Genomic DNA, 18,935 nt, shown 5'->3' with positions numbered 1-18,935 from the left:
TTGTTTTGATTTTATACGACGTCCTTTCAATCGGTGAAAATATTCTGAACTCAGAATTCAAAGCCCGGGTCGCCATACTCAAAATCTTTACCGAGTAGGTTCTGGTGCATGCTAACGATGGAATTGAATTGCAGTGGGTTTTTTCGTTTAAAAATGACCAACAAGTAGTATGAAACAGACCACAATCCAGCATTTCTGGGGGAAACTCTTCTGTAGAAAAGAGAAAATAAAAGTCTCAGTCTTATAACGGGCTGCACCGACAGGGGCATGCTACGGGTCCAATATTTCAGCTTCTAAAAAGCAAGAGCTTTAAACTGTCTTAGTGGCCTTTAAACTCTTTTAAGAGCTTTTACTAAAAGCCTTTGGAATGTTAGTTTTGAATCAAGAAAAATGTGTTTTTTCTGTTGCATGAGGGAACAATCAATAAGTTTAAATTTGGGTGAGGTCAGGCTTTCGTCCCTCTTACTCGCTATCTTTTTGAATTAAAGTGTGTGTCATCTAAATAGGCCTTTTATTTTGAAACTGTGTAATAAATGTATATTCAATGCATACAAACAGGAGCTTGCTTTACATGATTGACAACTATTCTATGGCTGAGGAAGACCTGTATTTTATGGGCTCAATATTTCTTCTAGAAAGCAAGAGATTCTGGGAAATCATCACTTTAACTCATGCCCTCCGTTTTTTATGGAGGCCCATGCCAAAACGAAGGTAAGATGCGGATGCAATAATTATTTCCCTACGGCTGGTCTTTAGTTTTCAATAGGGTGGATAAACAAGTACGTTTTGTTATGCCTACCTGAATAACTTTGATTTGTTTAAGTAATATCAACATTGACTGAGGGAAACAGAATTGAATATTTGTTTTCTTCTTTCTTAGGCTTAATTTTATTTTCAAATTAAAATGCAACACTAAAACGGATACTCTTATTTTTTTGTGTTAAAAACGCCGTATTTTGGTCGTTCCCAGAAGACTCTGCTGATACACAAGAGGGCGAAAATGACTTAAACAGCATTTCTATCTTCTCGCACTTGGTAAACGAAATTTTAAGTGTTTTGTTTGCCACAATTCGAGCATGTTCCCTTCAGGCGATAATCAAGGTCACGCTTTCAGAGGAATAAAAAACAGGAGTCATTATTTGAGCTATTTCGTTTGAGCAAGGGAAAAGTAGTTTCTCTAGTTTTACGTAAAAAGCCGTGTCTGAACATACTAGTAACTGAGGATTTTTGATGGCTCTTCATGATCAGTCTTGCATCGTAAAAGTCAATCACAGAAGGAGAGCGTTCCGCTAGGTTTCATCTTAAGCCTATTCGAATGACAAAATAGCATCGTGGCTTCGGATTTGCGCGATTAAATTTAAGGCCAGATTGTTTATTATCAGGTATATTTTGCAGTCCGCACTTAGAATTTCGCTTAATATTAACAACATGCTGGTTCAAATAACATTGCGGGCATTCGTGCTCCACTCCTAAGAACTTCACCTTGTAAACACAATGCAATTTACATCAAAATTGTAGATTTGCATAAACGTTATATTCGGTCAGTTAAGCATGTGAATTTGGCCGAAACACTCCCTTGAATTTTGCAACTTTCACCTACAATTATGGGAAAAATTGTTTCCAGACGTTGTGCCATGTAGTCAGGCTTTCTTAAGTACTTTCTCCGAATAGGGAGCTTTAGCAACGACAACGGCGACGGGAAGGAGAACGTCAAGAAAACAATAGGCTTAATAATCACAACAACAACTCTGCACGTGCATATTACACTTTTTCGTATATTTCTTTCCCATCACTGCAAGACTAGTACGGAAATTTTGTGATGACAGGGACGGTTTATGGAAGACGTAAACACTCTCTTTCTAACTTGGGTGCGGTCTCCAAGAATTCAACTCCAGGAAATTTCACCTACTTTTTGCATTTAAAGCAAGTTGGAATAATCGCGACTACAACGTTTTAAAAAAACGCAAATTCACTGGCATTTTAATACCGACGTTTTCTCCGCGTTTCCTTCGTCGTTGCTAAAGCTCTCTACAAAATTTTCGTTCCTTAACAACAACATGACTTGCTAAGTTGCAGATACACGCAGCCATTGCTCCCTCTGAGGTCAGCAAATGAAAGGAGAGACTAAATTTATTGTGGTGAGTTATTCTTTGCTCAATCTGGTAGGCCTGCTTTAGATCGAAGTATATTGGCGATGTCAAGATAATCTTACCTTTCGAGTAATGTTGCCTCTCCTAGCTCCACTAAACAAAGTGATGTTCTTGGTGTGTCTCTTTTGTATAAATGCAATTATTAAAAACTGGATCATGTTGTATAATGCAACCCAGAGATTTGATTGGCTTAGCGGCCATGGTATAAATATGCGTTATTAACCAAGCGTGAGGCGAAGATGACTGGATATTGGCCAAGTTATTTCGTCTCGGTCCACAAAAACGCTCACCTACAGATGACTATCATCTCCAATCCAACGCGCGCTCATTGTGTTTCTTGATTTTAATTATATCATGACCTGAAAAAAACGTTTCTGTGACTTTATGTTTCGATTCCCTGGTACAGTGTGTTTTTGTCTTCTTCTGATCTCAGGCTTGTTGGATGATCCGTCTCGGAGAGCAAAATGACCCCCAAAACGTTTTCGTTATTAAGTTTAATTGCCGCAAGGGGCGGCTTTTTTTCTTTGAGAAACTTCAGCAATAAACCACTTCTCTTGCGTTTTTTTGTTAATAGAGAAGAATATGAAGATTCAGAATATTGCGTGTCTTTATCACAGTTATGGCTCTTTCAAAACATGGCAGCGTTGAAGCATCAACATGCAAAAGAGCTCTTAAAGTCGTCGAAACGAAACTAACTTCAAGTACTTTGTTTACGACGAATCGAGCGCATTGGTAATGGTAGGGTTTTGTAACTTAGAATGCAACAAAAGAAAAGAAGATTCTCCTCGTATGTTTGTGTTAAAAATACCACATAAAAATGTAATAAGACCAACAGACATCTATTGTAGGTAAAACAGAAAGATAAAGAGTAATTTCGACTCATTTCACATGCCAGCCATTCCTTCAACCATACTTGAGTGATCCTCTTCATATCATCACAGCCACCAAAACCTAGAAACTGCAGAAAACAGAAGCTCGAATCCTCCGACCCACGGCAAATAAGGATCGTCTCTCAGTGAGGCGTCAAGCAAAACTGAATGACATTTTGTTTGCTTAAAGTAGACGCTTTCGGCTCGCATTAGCATAAATAACGACAGTATATAGTATATACCACACAAGTGAATAGTGCTTTTCGCGCGCGCTGATTGGCTAGTTCGGAGGTGATTAGCCAAGTACTATTCACCTCCGAGAAACCGAAGAGAAACAAGATGGCTTCCCGTTTCGCCACGCCACTTAAGAGGAAAATATTTCGATAAAAGAAACGGCTATTACAAAAAATAAAAAAATTACAGCAAATTTTGGTTTGACGATTACATGGTAAGTTATTTAATCTTTCAAACCTCATATTCTAAGGCGAAAATTGAAAAATACAATGCATTGTTTACGAAAACTGTCGAGCACTATAATTACAATGTAAACAATGAAACATCTAATGTTTTGCAGTATGGTTTCAACAACAGGACAAATTTCACGCAACAATCGAAGAAAAGACACGTGAGCAACTAAACAAGTGCCTCCAGAAGTTTTATTTGTTTGCAAGAAGGCGAAAGGGAACTTTCTACAATAAGAAATCGCTTACCACGCGGCGCGTGAGATTTTAAAATTTCCTGCCATTTGTCGGTATATTGTCAAAAATAAAGTAATTTCTGGTCCACCTCTTATTCAGCTTGTGTGGTATATACTAAAACAATTATTCACCTCATTGTCGGTGGAAGTGTTGGAAAAATATCCATCACTATTCACCTCCACTTTGGTGAATAATTGTTAACTATTATCTCAGTGACAGGCACTTAAGGACACTGTGTGGATGGCCATAATGGGCTCCATAATGGAGCCCATGCATAATGGCTCCTGACAAAAGATATAAAAAAACTCCATGATACTTCCCCTTTAAGTGACAATCAAAGATAGTCTACGAAAATAATTAATAATAAGAGGCATTGCTTGAACTATGTTCTCTGGGCATAAAGGTATAAATGAATTCCTTGCGGTTCTCCGTGAGGAAAACGTTACTTAACGCAACTGAGGAATGATGAGGAAGAATGATGAGGAGGGTACGCTATGTTTGTACAAAGTGAGGGCATGGCCTATCGCAGTGTATTTTACTAAAAAAAAAGACCTAATTCTAATTTATTAGAGAAGTCTGTGAATCTCAGACAAGGGTCACTAGATTTCATTTCGGCTGATTTACTTGACAAAACAGCATTTTTTTAGCGATCAGATATTAATTTGCTAATTACTCTTTCACTTAAATCTTACTGACATTCTACCTTCTAGAGCTTTTCAGTTGAAGCAAGGCCTCTAAAATACTGTCAATTCAGGGTGAAGAGTTCTCTATGTTTGCACCAGAAAAGGTAAAAACACTTTCCAGCTGAGATTCCAGGTGAGTTAAACGTTATACTGGTTAAAATTACTGTTTTTCACAATTATATAGCGTAATGAAAGTTGTATTTTTTTTATAACTTATGAGTTTCGCCTTTCTCACTCACTGCCTTTTTGAACCAAAGCGTGTGTCACCTAGGAAGGTTTCTAATTTTAGATTCTGGGAAATGCGGTATATTCAATTAAGGTGTAAACAGGAACAACATTTCTAAACATTCTATTCCTAATGAAGGCCTAAAAAAAGTGATGCAGTAAACGTCTTGATACTTTTATGTTGCTCAGGAGAACATAACATTTTGCTGAGAAAATGGTAACATTTTGAAATTGTACGCGTTCAGTGCAATTAGTTACAGAGTGCACTTAGTCGTCGTTACTTGTTTCCCAAAAGCTTTGACGAATGGTCAAACATAAATAATGAACAAAAAAAAGTACTAATAAAAGCCACAAACCACAAAGAAAAGCAAGAATTTTGTATTTATCGTTCTGAGAACATTGTGTCTGGTGTATCTTTTTAAATTTACTAGCCTTTTATTTTGTAACAGTATTTACAAACGATCACTTGGATGTTAAATTCAAATTAGCAAGTTTTATCAGAAGAATACAACAGTCAAGCTGTATTATTTAAGATTAAAAGTTAACTATTGTTCACAGTGATACAAAGGGGCATGAAAATCTTGTGGAAGTCAGTTTAAACTTACTAGTTTTCGTCTCTCTTATATTAGTCTCACTGCGCCTTTGAATTAAAGTTTCTGTCACCCACAATAGATACTCGGAAATACATATTTTACAGGCGTAAACAGGAGCAGGATTTTTGATTTGTACGACAACTATTCCTTTGCTAAGGAAGATCTGATGAAAACGATATAGCAACGCTTTAATTTAGTATTTTTTTAAGTGTCGGCCTTCTTACAGGGTCCATAGGAGGTCCATTTGTTTATTGGGACACTGATTGAAAATAACATTAAACTATATATAGATCTTATGAAAAAGAAATATATCTCTTATTGGCACCAAACCCTTCAACACTCACAAAAACTCAACTTTTATTACACAATCAGAAAAACTTATGGCCCCTCTGCTTACCTATATCTCACAAGGAAAAACGCTTCTCGGAAAGCATTTGTGAAAATAAGAATAAGCAGCCACAAGCTTTTGATTGAAACAGGCCAAGATACGACAACATACCCCGTAATAAAAGGGTGTGTAATGTTTGCACCTGTAAAACCATTGAAGATGAAATTCACTTTTTATTAGATTGCCCAAGCTATTCTTCTTATTTAAGAGATATGTTCTTTAAAAAAATAGAACCTAGCCTTCCATTCCATGACTATTAGAAAAAGAAACTTTATTATCGCATATAATGATCTCAACTGACTATTTTATAAACACTCAATTAACTTCGTTTGTTTCCTCGTGCTACGAATTGAGAGACTAAACTTCTCTCCGGAATGATTACTTCTACTGTATGAATAGCATAAAATAAGCAAAGACTTCAGTTACGTTATTTATTTTTATTTTATTTTATTTCAAGTTATCTTAAGAATTAGTTAACGAATCAATAATCAGTTCTGAATAGCTTTTGCAATACAGTATTTGTTATAGTTATGCAAATAATGCTTGTTGTTGTTGTTGGGAGCCAACATAAAATGTTACTGCTTCCTGATCAACCTCACATTATAGTCTTGACGGATATCAAATCGAAAGATATATAAATGTCTTGGAGTCCATATAGATAAAACACTTTCCTGAGACTCTCGTATCTCTAAAGTCACAAGCAAGATAGCAAAGGTCCTCGCTGGCCTTAGAAGGCTAAACCAATACTTCCTCAAAGTATCTTAATTTTTTTATAAGTTTCTCATCTTACCGCACTTCGACTGTAATTGTAGCATTGTGTGGGCAACTTGTTAAAGTTCACAGCTTCAGGCTTGAAAATATAAAAACAGGGCCCCTCACATCATAGACATAATACCTGGAGCTGATCGACTGGGACGTTACATTTTCCCGGATTCTTCGTGATCTTTACTGACCAAGCTTAGGTGACAGAAAACAGAAAACATAACAAATTTAAAACACTGATGTAAAAATCTATGAATAAACAGGTCCCCAAATAAATTTCTGAAAAATTCACTATGGCGAACGCTATCCACAATTACAATATGCGGGGCTCGGAACATACTCTTTTTATTCCAAGTCCAAATACAGAGGCCCTCAAAAAGAGTATCGCTTACTGGGCAGCTGTTTTTATGGAAAAGTTTGTCACTTGAAACTTGCCAAAAACTTATTGATATATCACTACTTAACCTATTATACCTAGTTAACCTAGTTAACCTATTATACAATTTTATTGTAATTTAGCTCATTAAATAATTTTTATTGTCATCTATTTAAATTTAGATTGATCTACACGGCTCCTTGGAAGAGCACGCAATCAGTGATAATGGAACCAGTGATTAAACAATCATTTAACCATATTTTATAATTATTATTACAAGTTTTAATTATCTTTAAATCTTATTTTTTTCTCTGTTTCTCTAAAATTCATCATTCCTACACCCATTTTCTTTTAATGTAAAACATTGGGATAATAATGAGGAAATTCTGAGCTGTTTAAGAGGCCATGTACCGTGATGTCATTTCAGTGTTAGTTTGAGTGAAACCTCGAACAAAGAGGAAAAAAGAGCAAGAGCGGATGCACTAACTTAGAGATAATAATGTTTTTATTAACGACCTTCTACTGTTACTAGAGACAGGGACAGCCGACCCTCTGTTAGCCACCATGTTTAGTTACAAGTTATACTAGCTGCAGTGCGATTTATTGAAACTCGTCTTCCCGTAGATGGAACTTGGAGATGTCTCACGCCATCGCACAGCTCTGTGTTGAGATGACGGCGATGTGTGGCAAGTCGTGTGTTGTGTTGGTTTCTTGTGGTGGCGATCATCACTTCCGGGCTTGTTGGACGCCTACGGATACGTAGAATATGAAAAAGCGTTGCACGAAAGCGACTGTTCATGATGGTGTAGATGACGGGGTTGTAGATAACCGAGGCTTTTGCTAACAACTCGGGAATCTCTGCTTCCCAGTCCGCTATGACGTAATCTTTTGTCAGCACTGCTGCGAGGCTGACGAAACAATATGGCGCCCAACTTAGCATAAAAGCAGTCACATTCGTGGCTGTCATATATACTATTTTAAGTTCTGAGTTTCGCTGTCTTATTTGGATCTCGACGTTCCCTGGGACAACGGTACGATGAACTAACCTGAAAACAAACCAGAAGAGACAAACATAACTGTCACGGGGATATTACACATTGATATGTTTATTTGGACGCTGCATTTTAATAATGGACGTTTAATCACAACGGCGACCTCTGCCATTTTCAATCGGCTATGTACTATCGGTGATTTGTTTAACTGATGTTAAAATGTTGTTTTTTATGGGAGAAGAGCTTGTGAGATGGAAGCATATTGAACTCTTCAAAGTTCCCTTCCTTTACCGATGTTAACATTCTCCTTGATCCCGGTAATGTAAAATTTTGAGGTAACGAAAAACTATTGATACTAGTACTATTAGAGAGACCACCTTGAAGCCAATGAAAATGTCAAGTTTGAGAGTTTCGTAAAGTATGAGCATTTTATAGACGTTTGTAGACGGGCAAGTTTTGCCAGTCCTCATACAAACGTCTGCGAAAAATACTGAATCAACGGAGCTGCATCCTCGCTATTTTAAAAATAAAGATAAGACTCTCGTTGCTCTTTCCAGCAGTATGAATGGGTTTTCTTTGCCTGGCGTACGAAAAAAATTACATCGCCGTGATAAAGGTCTAGATCGCCATTAAATCACTGTGGCATCCGAGAAGGGACAACTGTTGACAGTTCTTACACGTATTCGGTTGCGTTCGATTGACCGTATTCTGGAATAAGAATAAGCGGAATAGCTGTTAAAGCCGTTTCTTTTCAGGTAATTTGTGGAAACCATTTGTGCAAATTTTAGCTGAAACACGATAATTTAACAGCCGTCTCGTACTCCAGTAACTCCTGTCATTGTAGTATTAATTCCACTCCGGAATAGGGTCAATCGAACTCACCCTTAAACTCTGTATCTTATTAAAATTAAAATATGGTTTACGGCAATGGTTAGCTTTGCATCAACACTACCACCGACAATAATAATAATAATAATAATAATAATAATAATAATAATAATAATAATAATAATAATAATAATAATAATATAATACTCTTTATTAACATATTTCATGCAAATTGCTATTCACAAGTTAAAAGTAGAAAAAAGAACTATTAAAAACTATTTACAATTCATTTACAATTCATTGTCAAGAGACAACTTTCAAGCCGATTTTTTTTCTGATTAAGTTACTGTTATTCTTATTAAAAAAATTAATAATAATAATAATAATAATAATAATAATAATAATAATAATAATAATAATAATAATAATAATAGTAACAAAAACGACGACGATGACAACAAACAAAGAGGGGAATAAAAAGCAAATTAACCATTGGTTGGTATCTCAAAGCTCCCGAATAGTTTTAGGGCTCCACCACTGAGACGTATTTCTCAAATTCATTTTCTTTTGATCTGGGGTAGTTTTTAGTGAAAGCTAGCCCAGTTAAGGTGTTTGTTTTTTTCCGTCCCCTTGAAAAGTTGTAACCATTTACCTTTCAAAAATCATGAAAATTGGATTTTTTGGTAATGATCTTTGCGCACATAAAACATTTTTGCCTATTTTTTTTTTGGAGTTTCCAGAACTGAGTAACCGCCCATTCAGTACGCATCGGTCTTCTTAGCGGCGATTTCAGTTGCGATTTGTTATTAACTCGGCGATCTCGAGTAGATGTAGATGAGATTACTGGCAATTTTCATTTGATTTGCTCAAAAAGCTGCCATACGGTTATTGATATAAACTGAAATTACTTTGAAAACACGTGTCGGAAGATGAGATGTGTAAGACACGTGCTCCTTTTAAAGAAGGGCTCAAACCGACGAAAACATATGATCCAGGTGACAGGAAAAGCAATTTCGTGTTAGCAAAAACCCGACAATCTGTTTTCTTGGTGTTTCTAAGGTCACCTAAAAAGCTTTCCAGTATAGCTGAAAAAAATCCCGCTTTTGATCTAATTGCATGTTTTGCTTAACCCTTATCTACATTGTTCCGGCCCGTCGCTTCAAAATGAAAATGTGATATCTTTACGATTAGGAATTCGTTCGAAAAACTTTGTTATCGCACTTAAATTACCATGAAAATGACATAGAAAGTCGCTTGCGTAAAGGGAGCTTAAACCAAACAACAATTCAACAACAGCTGTAAACTGGCGACGGATTTGAGGAGCTCTCCTTTTGATGTGATGTTTTGGTTTATGGTCGAGACTTGGGATGACTCTGAATGAAATAGGAGGGCTTCATAAATCCTGCACCTGATCACAGCAACCGGCAGCCGTTTATAATTACCTATAAATTTTGAAGTAGCAAACTATCATGGCTGTAGCAGGCACAAAGAAGCCAAGCAAAACAAGAAGAAGATTGTAAGCTGTATCTGAAGCTGATTTTCCCGCCCAGTCCGGACAGCAGCTGATTTTAGACGCAGAAAGAACAAACCGATTCCAACCCAGTAACGGAGGCAGCATACATAGGCCTCCATACAGCCATGATGCGCAAATCAAGCACACAACTTGAAGAACGGAAAGTTTAGCATTTCTATTCAATTGCTTCAGGCCATAATAAGATACCACGCTCATTTCTGTTAACGTAAAAATGGAGGCAATCCCGACAGTGCCATTAACGAATCCCCCCCAACTGCAGTGCGAACTTTCTAGAAGCTCCCCCCGGAGATTAGCTTGGATTGCTACTGGGTAACCAAATACGATGATAAAAATGTCCGCCCAAGCCAGGTTGATCATCAGGGGGGTCACGCTTCGCTTGCGGTGTTCATGCTTATGTAGAACGAGTAGTGTTAAAACGTTGCCTATGAAACCAACGGTGAGGATGAAGAACATAACGACACCATACGTGATGTAACCGTACTTCTGCCAAGCGAGCGTCCCTTGGCTACTTTGGTTTGTAGATTGCATACTGAGTTGGTGCCAATCCAATGTCTCTGAGAAAATAGAAAAGGAAGTTGTTAGCATTGAAATCTTGGCGTTGAAAAATGATCAAAAGAGTGATAGTGTAACATTGCAAAAAATTGAATATGTGATTTGAGAGGAGTTGATCAATGAATCATTTGAAGTGAGCATTCTAAAAAAACGTCCATTCGCTGTGATATCGGAACGTCTAAGTCTAATCTGTTTAATTTTGCACCGGTTTCATGATTTAGGTACTAGCTCTGGAGATTTAGAAATGTTTGCATAAAGAAATCACATCTAGGGAATGCCCATATATCAGTCGTGAATTTCAACCAGGAGCAACATTTGGACAAGTCCATGTTTTCATTACAATGCCCTTTCTAAATACTTCATCACTTTTTGTTTGTTGGCGGGGAGGGGGAGGTGGGGGCGGGGGGAGAGAAACCCTTAGGTGCCGGATAGTAGGTTGTTTCCAGTAATAAAAATCGTGTTAAACGTAAGCAAATTGCACGCCACTGTTTTGTAGCCGCTAGCATTAAGTCTCTCCTTACAGCATCACTACGACGACTCCGTACTCGATCAAACATACAATGATCCCCTTAACCCGCAACCTTTACCATAAGATATGTATGAAAAATAGGGAGAATCTGTATGTTGATATCGATGCATTCCTTCTTAAGCATGCATTAGTGTGAGGGAGTAGAAAAAAACCATTCGATGATTCTGTGGTGGCCGACTAGTCTAGGGTTTTTAGGACCCAACGGCATCACCGTAGTCAAACTCTCGCCGTGTGCTCCCATCCCCGGGGGGAGATCAATGAGGAAAAATTATTCAATGATTCCGTGGTGGACTAGTCTAGGGTTTTTATCTCCCAACAGCATCACCGTAGTCAAGCTTCCGCAGTCTGCCCCCACCCTCTGTGGGGAAAATCAATGAAGAAAAACCATTCAATGATTCTGCGGTGAATTTGTCCAGTGTTTCATCACCAATAGCGTCACCCTGGTCGAATTCCCGCGGAGTGTCCCCTACGCTGAGGAGCTAAGTGAATTCAGAAGCTGTTGTTTCAGTTTGATTTGGTAGATGATAACCGATGGTCTAACTAGCCACAGTTAAATTATACTAAGCCATAAAGCCAGCGATCTAAAAAGTGGCGCCACGATTTCAGTTTCTTTCCCCTTTTTATTAAATGTTGACTAAAAACACGTACACACGAAGCTTGGTGGTTTCATTTTTAGCAAACGAAGATGATTTACATTCATTTGTTTTTAGTCAACTCAACGATCAAATCAAATTTGACAAGCAGAACAAAACCAGGCAACAAGTAGCGTGAAAGTGAATATAGCAGCAGGTGAATTCGTACCGAGAAAACATTACTTACCTTTACCGAAAGTCTGTTTTGGAAACCTGTAAACCACTGCTTTGTTATGCTGCGCTCGCATCCCTAATTTGCACACAGATGTGTGAAGCTTAGATGCCGCTCCTTTTTTTGTTTCATTTTCCGTGCGATAACGTAGAAGCTAGTCGCAAAATATCCTATTAACTTCGGTGACTTTATTTACATAATCTGGTATGTCACACGGAAGCCGCATAGACATTTTAACCTAAGGATGGTTTTATTGTCCTTTTGTTCCGAGTTATTCCACGCACAACATAGTCAACATATAAAAAAATCACAGAACTATTCCATTTACAAAATCCCAGCAATCGAGGTTTCAATTACCGGGTAGAGTGTAGCATGGTAACCTTCTTGTGGTTCAAATTAATCGGAGTTAATTATTAAAAAAATAATTTAAATTCATGAAGTATTTGAAATGGCTACGCAGTCGAATAACGGTGTTAAGGATCCTTCATTTTACGGCTCTTCCTTTATTCCATGCGGGGGCAAAATAAATAAACATCTCATTTTATCATAAGATATAGATTCATAGAATTCTCAGACCTTTTGAGGTATAGCATAAGTTTGTCCGTGAGTACACAGAACTAGTTACAGTCAATTTACATCACGTGTGACCAGTATTTGTCAGTGCAACTAATTTGAACGTTGCTTTCAAATTTACATCTCAGTTTTGAACATCGCCAGCGAGATTTCAGAGTTCCCGGTAGAAATTTCCCTAGTTTATTGACGGTATAAAGCTATGGATATTTCTTTGCATTACAGCATTACGTATTTCAAAAATAACACTTATTTCCCAAACATTCGATTTTTTTTAGTAATGCGTTTTTTTTCGGCAAGATTTCCAGAGAAATCTTCAAGATTCCATTTAAATGTCGGACATTATAAAGAGGAATTCGAATGTTCGTTTCATTCTCGGAAATACTGGTCATACATGGCCTAGACTGACTGTAAGTCAATTTTCATGAATACAGAAGTCCTGTAGTTGCTTGTAACAAAGTACCTCTTTTGACTCTAGCGTGTTTTTCCCGTTGACTTATCGGCAGGGGAGCTTGTCTACAGGCTGTTTATGTTGCACTTCGTCATACTTCTGACTATGAATCAATACAAAGTGGACTGAACTTAGCGCGGAATTCTCGCAGTTCTCATCGACTGACGCTTGGGCGGCGTGGGCGGCGCTTTAAAACCCAACCTACAAGGCCTGCAGATGATCATTCAAAAAAAAGATATATGTATAAGGCAATTTTTATCTCGCTTCCCGCCGAGACAAAACATAAGGAAACGATTGATTTATACACGACCACGCAAGGTGCGCTCTAATGTGATGTTTTCAATAACGGTAAATTTTCAGAGCTTGAAAGTCATCTTTTTCAAACACGAATACATTCTTGTGTAGCACTAAGTATTTATATCACAGGAAGAATACTTATTTGTATTTTAATCAATAATACTGAAGAAAAAAAAAGTTATTTGTCAATGCACACATTAGAACCACTCTTTGAACTTTTACACATTTTCGGGTTATCGGTTCCAGAGATTGTAGATTCTATAATTGAGTAAGCGAGTTGATAGGAAATGTTTGCGAAGAGAAATAGTTTTTGACCTTTTCTTTCTATAAATTGCCTGGCATAAACCTTCAAAATCGGGATAAATGATAAAAAGGAGGTTGACTTTCTGGTGTCTTAAGAACGCCCTCGAACAACTTAATGACGCGGACTAGACCGTAAATTGCCGATCAACAAAATTTTCCGAGACTAAACGGTTAATAAAACATTGAACTACTTCTTCGAAGTGCCACATCGTTACGACGCTATTGGTCAGTTTGAAAATAAACGTCAAATTTGCATTATATAAAAAAAGCAAAGCATTTTATGTTTCTGCGCCGACACCCTCAACAATTTAAAGTTTGTCCGGTAATTGTCACTGTTGTCCTGTGAAAACTGACGTTTAGGCGGTTTTCTTATAGGTAAACGAACCTTAAACAATAAATTAGGAATTGTGAATTCTGCCCTCAAGGAAGTCTGTAAATATCGAAATTACTCGACAAACAGCCCGGGGCAAGTATTTCAATTTCCTCTCCATTGCTCTTATCTTAAAATGTCAATAAATGATCTTTGATTTTTTAGAGATTCAATGTATTTGGCAATAAACCTGGAGCGTCGACGGCTCTGAATTAATAGTTTTTCTTGAACTGCTTTTTTTTTAAGTGTTTTAGTTTACGTACCATTACGCGTTGTAGATTGCGAAGCCTCGAGATTACATGGCAGTGACTAGGCCCAAAAGTCGCTGGTAGTTTTGAATAAAACAGAATAAAATAGAAAACGAAAAGATGCCGCTTCATGGTGGATATTCTATTAAAGCGAGCCGCAGTGAAATGTTTCAATTGTTGTGTCTGTCAATCATGGCGTGTTGTTTCTATCATAAGAAACGGTGCGATTCAATGCAATGAAAACCAGTGAGTAGGAACCTTTCATTTTCCAAGTTAGCCTCAACATTTTCATATATAAGTGGTGCTTAACAGAAATGTATGCTATATAGGTTTATAAACAGGTTCTTATTTTCTAGATGACAAAATATATGTACTCTCCAGTACAGTGCGAAAACAACATGGCACTCTGAACAGTCCATCCTCAACTGACACAGTATCGTTATACAGTAGTATTTAATAGTTTCACCTAAATAAGTGAAGTATTTTTGGATTTACTATAACTAATAAGAGGATATAAAATGTTGGCCTTTTCCTATGCCTGAGAACTTATTCTATTTTACTTATAAATTCTAAGTCTTAAAAATAAATTTTATAGAATAAGAACCTGATTTAGATTAACAGGCTCTTTTTAAAGTGTGCCTAAATTAGAAATTTTAGCGTAACAGGTTCTTAAAATTCAGGTTCTTACACCTGGGTTTTTAATTCACCTCCATTACTAATAGCAACAACAATTTGAACATTTTTAACTATTCAACTGAGGCATGCTTTATCAAAACATAAAACCAGTCATTTAAACAAAAGCTTAAAAGCTAGCCGTAAACTGTTCTGACAGCGCTTGAAAAACTCAAGTCTGTGATTTTCATTGGTGAAATTTCACCTCCTCTCTCTTTTTTCTTCAGCAGGAAACTTGAGCTTCAAAACCGATTGCTCCAAGAAGGGACTGGGGCAATGTCCTAGGATCCATTCAAGGCGCAAAATTATGGTAATATTGAATAATATTTAGTACTTAGCTTTAAATTTGGGTAGAAATTTCGACTTTCCCCCCATGCACAGTAGAGTTGCACAGCGTAAAACAGCGGACTAACCTTAAGGAGGCGCTTTTGTTTTTTCGTTCGTTCGTTTGTTCAGGTTTTGATTTGTTTGGTTTTCGCTTGCCAAGTTTGAGATGTTAGGAACTGTAAATTACATGAATAATACATCATTCTCATTAATTTTCCAAGCTTAAAATATATTCACTCGCAATATGGCCAGCTCCCGGTTGGCTTAATAGCCCAGTTGGTAGAGCACTGCACCAGTAACACAGAGGTCATGGGTTCGAATCCCCTTCAAGGCTGAATTTTTTCAGGCTTTCTCTTCGCAACTGCTTAAGTTGCGTAAATAACTGCGAGAGTCTTTCTTCTATAAAATCTTTCATCCTCATTTCAAATATATGTTTTATATATGTATTTTATTCATTTAAAATATGCCATCACATTTATTCCATTGCGCATATACCAACATCGACAATCAAATCCTAGCAGCAACGTTCGCCCGATTAACGTAGTTTAATGGCCTTTAAGCTCCCACGAGTTTCCTGTAGTTCAGTGGTAAAACATATACGAACTAGTAATCGAAGGTCACAGGTTCGACTCCTGATAGGAGCACTCGAATTTCCTTTTTCTGAGTATGCTTGTGTCACTAACTGAATAATACATCATTCTTATTCATTTACCAGGCTTTTAAAATATACCATCACATCTATTTCATTTCGCATATGCCGCGCATTAACATTCATAAATCCTGGCAGTAAGCAGGATGTTCTTTTCATGAAACTCAGTAGTTTAATGGCCTTAGCGCCCACGCGTGTCCCGTAGCTCAGTAGTATAGCACCCCAATAAGTAATCAAAAGGTTTTAGCCGCTCGACTCCAGTTGGGAGAACTCGGATTTTTTTTAAGAGTATGCCTGCGTCACTGACTGAATTGAATAATACATGATTAACGCATCGTTGGTTTAGTCTTGCACGTACTGACATTTCCATCCTCCACTTTTCAGGAAAGCAGGCGATTTCAAATGACAGAAACTTCTACGAGGGTTTCAAAGTAACTGACAGTATAAAAGATATCCTTAACACGATCACCAGTTCATAAGAGAAGCGAGAGAGTTGTGGTCAAAATATCACTGAACATCGTTAAAAGGGATACTTGTATGGCAGAATGACGTGCCATGAGATCATTGGTTTATCTACTAGGGATGCATTAACGAACTAAGTAGGCCCAATCAGAAGACTCACAGATTTAGTTAAATCGAATTTGCTTTACAACGGGCGTAATATATATATTTAGCTAAGCCTAAAAGCGGAACTCCATAATTACTTTTTTAACAGCATTTATAAATCTGCTTATGGTTACCGTATGAACGTATCACCCCATGTAAGGTAACCCGAGAAAGTTTTTAATCCTGGATTTTATGCACTGGATTCGGGATTCCACTGTCTGGATCCCGATTCGAAAAATGGCTCGATTCCAATTTTAGTTTCTGGTGTCAGCCGCTATCTTTACATATGTTGAGCACTCGCTTGGCTTTGAGCGGGAGGAACCAATGCAAGACTCTAAAGAAGACTCTGATCACATTTTCTTGACAACTAACAATTCGCAATCTTCAACTAAGGGCCTCTTCATATGATCCCGGTTGACCGGGCTAGCCCGCTAACCGAGATCTCGCCTCATTCCTATTTCTTTTGTAAAAAATTCGATGTGTTCATATGAGAAGGCGGGCCAGCCCGGTTACCGAGATCTCGGTTTCACCGACCGAGATCTCGGGAGTCCGGGACGAAAATTTTCTCATATGAACACGGTATCCCGGTTACCGGGATGAAGTCTATAACCAAACATTCGCGTCTTAGAACGGATATATTTGATTATTACGGCTCATTTCTGAGATGTTCTAGTTCAAAATAATTTCTTTTCGTAGTAGAGATAAAGATATAATACTTTTGAGGTTTGTAGAACCGATAAAAATGAAAAATTCTTGCCGGCCTTGTTCGGTAAATGTCACGCTCGATCGACCGCGTCACCACTTTTCATCTCGGTAACCGAGATGAAATTTCCTATATGAACGGACTGCAAAATTCATCCCGCTTACCGAGCCATCTCGGTAACCGGGATCATATGAAGAGGCCCTAACTCAGAACTGAGAACTGACACTAACACAAAAACACAAGCTGGAATGTTTGCGATTAAATACTCTAATTTGTAGAAATGTTTGGGTTAACTGACCGTGGGAACTTACAGAATCCTGTTTACCACTCAACTAAGAAAACCCAAATAAACCTACACGACCACACATTAAAATAACAAGTGAAGTATCCAATGAAAATCTTGGAAAGAACGACAGTTCAAAGACAACACGCTAAGGACCGGAATCTACCCGATGGTCCAAGTCAAGGTCAGCAAGAATAACCAACCATATGTGTATGTCGAGAGCTGTTGTTAACATACCAAAATAACAAACCAACTAGACGACAACACTTATAAAATACTAAACATTCGCCAAGGATAACCTAGACCTTGAATCATAACATTAACACGACGGTCACAAGTTCTCAAGTCATGCAACTAAAATAACTCAACCCTCTAAATTACTTAAATATGAAATTCTACTCCATATAACACACATTTTTTTCTATAAAACTTTTTCAATAGCGGATTTTGCTGTTAAAGTCCGTCTTTCAATTGTTTCGGTTCGTTTATTGAAGTGTACATTTTTGTCCAAAACAAATAGGGTGTACTTGTAAAGATGAGCGGTCTGTGGAGACAAGTGATCCGACATCTGATTGTTGAGGAAGGCCATTCTTGCTCCAATAATTGCAGAATTAACGATAACAAGAAACAAAAAATTGTAAAGAACAGTTTTTGATGTTCACACGTAATTTACGTCCATTTTTTTTACTTTTTCCCATTAAACCAATTCTCTAATCATCATCTCTTGAGTAACGTTTCTAACTGAATATCCTACTATGCAAAATTGTCCACGGAAAATTCAATTGTACCTTGGAATCAAGTCAAAACTCCTCAGGAAATAACTAAAAATTTTATCTTTTTCTTTAGATTGCTTTATGGAAATTTTAACTTTCTATTGAAACCAAAACAGAAACACTGAAGCAGAATTAACCTGAAGGAATACCAAAACCGCCAACTTCATATCGCTAGTTAACGTGGCAAATTTAACTCCAATTTATGACAAAGAAAAGTCCGTTTTCCTTAAATAAACTGGATAAATTTCTCTTTCATCTCTTGATTTTCTCTTTTGATATTTATCATTAAGAGATGACTAAGCACGCAACGCTCGGATTCAATCAGTCTTAGAGAAGAATCTCTCTTAAAAATGAGCGATTGACGACGACTGTAATACTCCTGCACCAGAAGTGTGAATATGCTTTGTTGTTTTAACTTATAAAATAATGTTAGCGGAGCTTCGCGCGCCGAAGGCGCTCGCGCGCAGCCCCATAGCTAAGAGAATTTGGTAAACCCATGAATGCGAAAAATTTTGGTTTTGGTTATAACGTCACTGTCCGACTGTTTGTCCGTACGTCCGCCCCCATGTAAGCCATTGTGAAATGCCATACTCAAGTTGACCCTCCTTCGGCGGGAAGTTGCGTGGCCAGTGCTTTTTAGAAAAACAAACGGAAAATTCATGTACTCGTTGAATATTTCGACAAACGTCGAAAGAAGAGG

At 37.5% G+C, this 18,935-nt stretch overlaps 1 protein-coding gene across 2 annotated transcripts; it reads right to left on the bottom strand.

Annotated features, from left to right (window-relative positions):
* Positions 1–7,232: 7,232 nt before the first annotated feature.
* LOC146474858 (rhodopsin-like) lies at positions 7,233–13,152 on the bottom strand. Of its 2 annotated transcripts, XM_085116276.1 has the most exons (3): positions 13,017–13,152; positions 10,007–10,652; positions 7,233–7,790 (listed from the first exon to the last, which is right to left on the bottom strand). In XM_085116276.1, exons 2-3 carry the CDS (start codon positions 10,624–10,626, stop codon positions 7,313–7,315), a joined length of 1,098 nt encoding a protein of 365 aa, XP_084972402.1. In that variant the 5' UTR covers positions 10,627–10,652; positions 13,017–13,152; the 3' UTR covers positions 7,233–7,312. The 2 variants fall into 2 exon arrangements, with proteins under 2 accessions (XP_084972402.1, XP_084972401.1); XM_085116275.1 differs by lacking the exon at positions 13,017–13,152 and having other exon boundaries at positions 10,007–10,933.
* Between the last annotated feature and the right edge of the window lie 5,783 nt (positions 13,153–18,935).

The sequence above is a fragment of the Pavona decussata genome, unplaced genomic scaffold (genome assembly GCF_977016875.1).
Source record: "Pavona decussata unplaced genomic scaffold, jaPavDecu1.1 SCAFFOLD_87, whole genome shotgun sequence".
Taxonomy (NCBI): domain Eukaryota; kingdom Metazoa; phylum Cnidaria; class Anthozoa; order Scleractinia; family Agariciidae; genus Pavona; species Pavona decussata.
This window is presented reverse-complemented; position numbering and strand designations above follow the sequence as displayed.